General features: G+C 36.6%; 1 protein-coding gene across 3 annotated transcripts in view; it reads left to right on the top strand.

The window, feature by feature from the left end:
* The first annotated feature begins 23 nt into the window (after positions 1-23).
* The window catches only part of LOC127649549 (5'-3' exoribonuclease 1-like), a 29,798-nt gene continuing 23,734 nt past the window's right edge, over positions 24-6,087 (top strand). For all 3 annotated transcript variants that reach the window (XM_052134706.1, XM_052134705.1, XM_052134704.1), the window contains exons 1-6: positions 24-214; positions 1,026-1,258; positions 3,923-4,020; positions 4,636-4,745; positions 4,825-4,935; positions 5,062-5,147. In XM_052134706.1, the coding sequence (XP_051990666.1) occupies positions 140-214; positions 1,026-1,258; positions 3,923-4,020; positions 4,636-4,745; positions 4,825-4,935; positions 5,062-5,147 (713 nt within the window). In that variant the 5' untranslated portion in view covers positions 24-139. The remainder of the gene's footprint in view (positions 215-1,025; positions 1,259-3,922; positions 4,021-4,635; positions 4,746-4,824; positions 4,936-5,061; positions 5,148-6,087) is intronic.

The raw sequence follows: 6,087 nt of genomic DNA, 5'->3' as shown, positions 1-6,087 counted from the left end.
TTTTTATTGACTGGACAGAAACAGCTCATACAGAAACATAACCGACAGAGCTAGCATCATCAATCTATGAAACTCGGCTCATAATTGGATTATTTATAGATTTTCACTACATTAATTTTTTTAAGTGTTTGTAGTGAAGATGGGAGTTCCGAAATTTTACCGGTGGATATCAGAGCGCTATCCGTGTCTGAGTGAAGTTGTCAAAGAACACCAGGTGCGCTAGTTTAGTGGCTAAATATAACAGGGCCGCAAGAGATCATTTACAGCTCTCTGATCAGCTCCACAAACCTTTCACTTAAACAGACGCTAAAGCAATAGTTTTATAGTCACCGATAAATATGTTATATAAGGAACGAACTAAATATTTTTGTTTTACTGGTATTGTTGCTGTGGTTTGAAAATATAATGACTGTGTCTCGAAACCTACTTGGTTGACATCCTAGACAGTATTTTGGGGCATCGCAGGCGCGTTCTTAACTTTCTAGCTGCAAGTCGCTTAAAGAGATGCAAAAAATTGCTGATGAAGAACACCAACACCCACCAACACATATCTTACCCAAAAATTTTGACAGCCCAGTTTGTTTCGAGTCATAGCCTATTATGGTTTGCTTGTTGGTAACATTCTACCAATATAGTTCGCCTGTCATTGATTTTGAGTTGCTTTATGTTTTAAATAGTATCCATCTAAATGTGATGGTCCATGTATGAATTAGAGCTCATTTTAGTTAGCTATCCAATCTATAGTTTTGTAATGTTGTGTCTCTTGTATGGCCTAATAACCTTTTATGTTTTTATATGTCTTTTTTACATAACACTAATAAAATGACAGAGGATTCGTTGACTTGTTATTAGACCTATTAATTCTTATTATATCAGATAGTATTTCAGTGTCAATATCAAACTTGCAGACTTTTAACAAGTTTTTTTTTTTTACTTTACATATTGCTCATTCCTTTACTTATTTCAAGTCAGGAGTTCACACTTCTAGTCCCTCCAATTATGGCCATGTCTCTCTCTTATCACAGATCCCAGAGTTTGACAACCTCTATTTAGATATGAATGGAATCATCCACCAATGTTCCCACCCCAATGATGAGGACGTACACTTCCGTATTTCTGAGGAGAAGATTTTCGCTGACATTTTCCACTACCTGGAGGTGCTGTTCCGCATTATCAAGCCCAGGAAATTTTTCTATATGGCGGTGGATGGTGTTGCACCCAGGGCCAAGATGAACCAGCAGCGTGGGAGAAGATTCAGGTATGGCAAAAGAGTTGAGGCTACATGTACAGAGAACGGCTGCACATAAAGACTATTTTAGCAATGTAATTATTACATTTTCAAGGCAGGTCATAAAATATTTATTGTTCTTATTTCTCTGTATTATATTGAGTTGAACAGAACAGTGTTGGGTTAATCCAATTACAAAGTAATTACTGTAATCTAGTTATATTTTTTGGTAAAAAAAAGTAGAATAAATTATTACATTTAACATTCTTGGAATTAGATTACAGTTACTGACTGTCAATTAAATTAATTACTTATAAGTATACACTGATCAGCCACAACATTAAAACTACCTGCCTAATATTGTGTAGGTCCCCCTCGTGCTGCCACATCCGAGTCAACCTGCATCTCAGAATAGTATTCTGAGACGATGACTCACCACAATTGTACAGAGTGGTTATTTGTGTTACCTTAGATTTTATCAGTTTGAACCTGTCTGGCCAGTCTCTGTTGATCTCTCTCATCAACAAGGCACCTTTCGGATTAAATTCTAGAGACTGTTGTGTGTGTGAAAATCCCAGGAGATCAGCAGTTACACAAATACTCAAACCAGCCCACCTGGCACCAACAATCATCCATGCGATTACCTAATCAGTCAATTGTGTGGCTGCAGTGCATAAAATCATGCAGATATGCATATATGGGTCTGGAGCTTCAGTTAATGTTCACATTAACCATCAGAATGGGGAAGATTTTTGATCTCTGTGATTTCGACCGTGGTATGATTGTTGGTGGTTTGAGTATTTCTGTAACTGCTGATCTCCTGGGATTTTCACGCACAACTGTCTCTAGAATGGATTTACTCAGAATGGTGTCAAAAACATAAAACATCCAGTGGGCGGCAGTTCTGCTGACGGAAACACCTTGTTGATGAGAGAGGTCAACAGAGAATGGCCAGACTGGTTAGAACTGACAGTCTACAGTAACTCAGATCATAAGAATAGCATCTCGTATGACTTGTGTGAAACAATGAACAAGAAAGAAATATTGAAATTGAGAGGTAACGTGATTTAGAAAGTAACTTTCTAACAGGGTTTCCGCGGGTCTTAAAAAGGTCTTAAAGTCTTAATTCGCCCTTCTGCAAAATAAGGCCTTAAAAAGGTCTTACATCGGAGCAACGAGTCGTTAATTCATACGGCCATGGCATTAAATGTTGTATGAGGGATTGTTTTCTCATTGCGTTTAAGTAGGGTGACCAGACGTCTCGTTTTGAGGAGGCGTATCCCGACAATTCTCTAAAAGTTGTATTTATGTCCTGGTTTCAGCTGGTAGGCTCACTGATTTTTTTCTACTTAAATTTGATGTACTAATTTTCCTTCTCGCTATTGTCTTTAGTATTGTTTGCAGAGAAGAGAAGCAATTTCGCAGCGTTGCACGTTGATTTGATGATACTTTCATTTTAGTCGTTCTGCTGAAATGTATCTGGAATGACGTCTTATGCGTGGCGCACTCTTTTCATCCTGTCAGTCAGCACAAGTAGAAATGCACCAATAAAACAAAACGTGTTTTCAACAACGAGCTAAAAGAAGCCGATCTATTTCTTCATGCAGCACGTGAATATGTAAGCAAGTATTTTTCTGTGGGAATGTTCATTTCCCACGAGCACGGAGATAAATCAGACAATGTCACATTTAGACAGCTACACTGCACTGTTTACATAGTACAAGCACTTATATGTTCGGATGTGGGGGTTGTATTTTGAATTCGTGGTTACAATGGTGTGACATTTTTGAAGTCATTCCATAATTACACATACAATATGACGGCTAGGTTTGGCTACATGGAATTTGTACATTTAAAAAAGCTAAAATGTAGTTAAAAAGTAAATTTTCACAAACTATATTGTGTATACAGTTAAGTGCAGAAGTTTGCAAAACCCTTTTGTTTTAAAAGTTTCCACACCCCTTTCAGAATGCATACAAATAGCCTCTAAGGGATTTTTTTTAATGTAGTTCTGACTTTCAAAATCTACATTACACAAAATGTACTCTTATTTACACAAATCATACTGTTCAAAAGTTTGCACCCCTTGGTTCTTCTTATGTTGCCATCTTGAGCATCAGTAATTGTTTGCACCTTTTGTAATAGTTGTGTATTAGTCCATCAATTGTCAAAATCTGGACCTCATATAATGCCACTGTTGGGAAGGATTCAAATGTGCAGAAGATGCAGAGAAACCAAATAATTTTACTGTAGTTGGGGTTTTTTTTCTTAAGAAAAGTGGACATCTTCACTGCTCAGGAGAAAGCAGGGATTCATGAACCATTATTACACAAACAGTCATCGATCATAGAGAAAGCAACACGCCATATTAGAAGTCAACTTCTAAACAGGATCATGTGTGTAAATTCATTTTCTATTTTGTCATATTTAATGTGGGTGAGGATGTGTTGTCACATAGCTTCTTCGGGGCAGTATTAAATAAAAACAAAATGCACATTGATTCCTTAAATTTTCTTTAGGTGGTCTTAAAAAGGTCTTTAAAAAGTCTTAAATTTAGCTTCATAAAACCTGCAGAAACTCTGGTAATCTGATTACAATTTTATATAATTAGTAATATGTAGTTTGTTTGTAATTTACCCTACACATTTTTTACTTTGACAATTTGAGTTTCAGTGTTCTATTTGTGTTGTATAGGTCAGCAAAAGAAGCCGAGGAGAAAATCAAGAAGGCTTTGGAGAAAGGCGAAGTTTTACCCACAGAGGCCAGATTTGACTCTAACTGCATCACGCCTGGTTTGTGTCCTCATTCAATTGTTTTCATTCAGTTTGTCTATCATTTCATAACAAGACCATCCATAAGAAATGTATCTAAATGGTGTCCTATTATAAGGAGTCAAATTTTCATTGATCTTTTGAAATAAAATAATTAAATTTACTATGAAAAAATACATGAACTTTCACAATCGAAAGCATCTTCTGTAACTTACTGACATCATAAATGCCCAGTCACAATAGAGCAATATAGAGGAAGTAAGATATATACTGTTATTTCTAAAGACAAGAAAAACTAATGAAAAATAATTCTGAAAGCTGTTTGTAATGCCTGCTGCTGTATATCCTTCTGAAGGATCGCAATGTTAGGAAAGGGTGTCACATTTCAGTGCTGTTTGTTTTGTGAACTTGTCACAATGTAATTCGGGTCAAAAGTGGCATTCGATGATATGACCCTTTTAAATGTGAGAGTTCGTCCTGCAGTGTTAGTCATATAATCACTGTAGTTTTATCATTAACATTTATGAAGTTAACAATGATTTGAAATCACTAATGGGGTGGTTTTTATAGGTTGTCTGATGTTTTGTTATGGGAGGTTCTGAGCGAAATGTATATTTTTTTTTTTTTTAACTGTAGGAACGGATTTCATGGCCAGGCTACAAGAGCAGCTTAAATATTTTGTTCACTATAAGCTATCCACAGACAAAACATGGCAGGGAGTAAACGTGTATTTGTCTGGTCATGAGGTGAGTTAAAGAAATTAAGAGCTTAATACTGTGTATTTGTGTACTTTTGGATGTTTTTCTGATCCCTGCTTATATACAGACCCCTGGTGAAGGAGAGCACAAGATAATGGAGTTCATTCGCTCTGAGAGCACCAAGCCGGATCATAACCCAAACACTAGACACTGCCTATACGGTCTGGATGCTGACCTGGTGAGTAAATGTGTATCATTGCGTTAATTGAGTATATACATTACTGTCACTGTTGTGTCATACCATATTTATTTCTGACTATATTTTAAGCTGTCTTTCTCATTCTGTCTCTCTCTCTATTTGTAGATAATGCTTGGTTTAACCAGCCATGAGCCTAATTTTTCTCTCCTCAGAGAGGAGGTACGCTTCGGAGGCAAAAAGTCACAAAAGAGGTGGGTGTGCTAGTGTGGTGGAGTGAGATGTGTTTATAGTGTAGCATTGTAGTGTATACAGTGCATTCAGAAAGTATTCAGACCCTTCACAGTTAGTTATGTTGCAGCCTTATGATAAAATGCTTTATTATTATATCAAAGTGATATTGACGTTTTTTTTCTTTGTAATAAATTTGCAAACTTCTCAAAAAGCTGGTTTTAGCCTTGTCATTATGGGGTATGGAGTGTAGATTGATGTGAAAATAAATAATTTAAAGAAGTTTAGCATAACACTGCAACATTACAAAATGTGAAAAACATTAAGGGGTCTGAATACTTTCTGAATGCAAGTATATACGTAAATGGGTTACAGCATTCGCGCCACCTGCATAAATACCGTAGCTACCTCCTAGAGTCTTGTTATGAGCCTTTTTTGTTGTTGTTGCAGAGAATACAGAGAACACGTTGAAAATGCACTGTAAACCTGTTTATCAACACAGCCTTTTGCAGTACAGACTTTTATAAAACAGCATGTTTGGATATACAGTAAATGTCATACCCCTTCTCATGTAAATTAGATTTCATGACGATTAAAGGAATAGTTAACCTAAAAATGACAATCCTATCATCATTTAATAAATAACCAAATATGTTCATGAGAATCTTGTACATCTTGGTCTGCCAATCATATCCCAAGGATATATAAGCAGCTGCTTCCCTCGGATTCGTCCAGCATTCCTCCACCTCCCCATCTCCACCATTAATATTTAATTACGCCTCTACTAATTATTATTCCAGGATTATCTCTCTATTTCTTGCTACAGTCAGATAGTCTACAGACCTGTGCTCAAGGTCTTTTGTTATGGACATCACATTAAATCCGCCAAAACCTTAATGCGCTCCAGGATTATATGAACCAGTGAACTCATGAACGCACCCTTATGCCGACATAAAGGCAGCC

The sequence above is a fragment of the Xyrauchen texanus genome, chromosome 9 (genome assembly GCF_025860055.1).
Source record: "Xyrauchen texanus isolate HMW12.3.18 chromosome 9, RBS_HiC_50CHRs, whole genome shotgun sequence".
Taxonomy (NCBI): domain Eukaryota; kingdom Metazoa; phylum Chordata; class Actinopteri; order Cypriniformes; family Catostomidae; genus Xyrauchen; species Xyrauchen texanus.
This window is presented reverse-complemented; position numbering and strand designations above follow the sequence as displayed.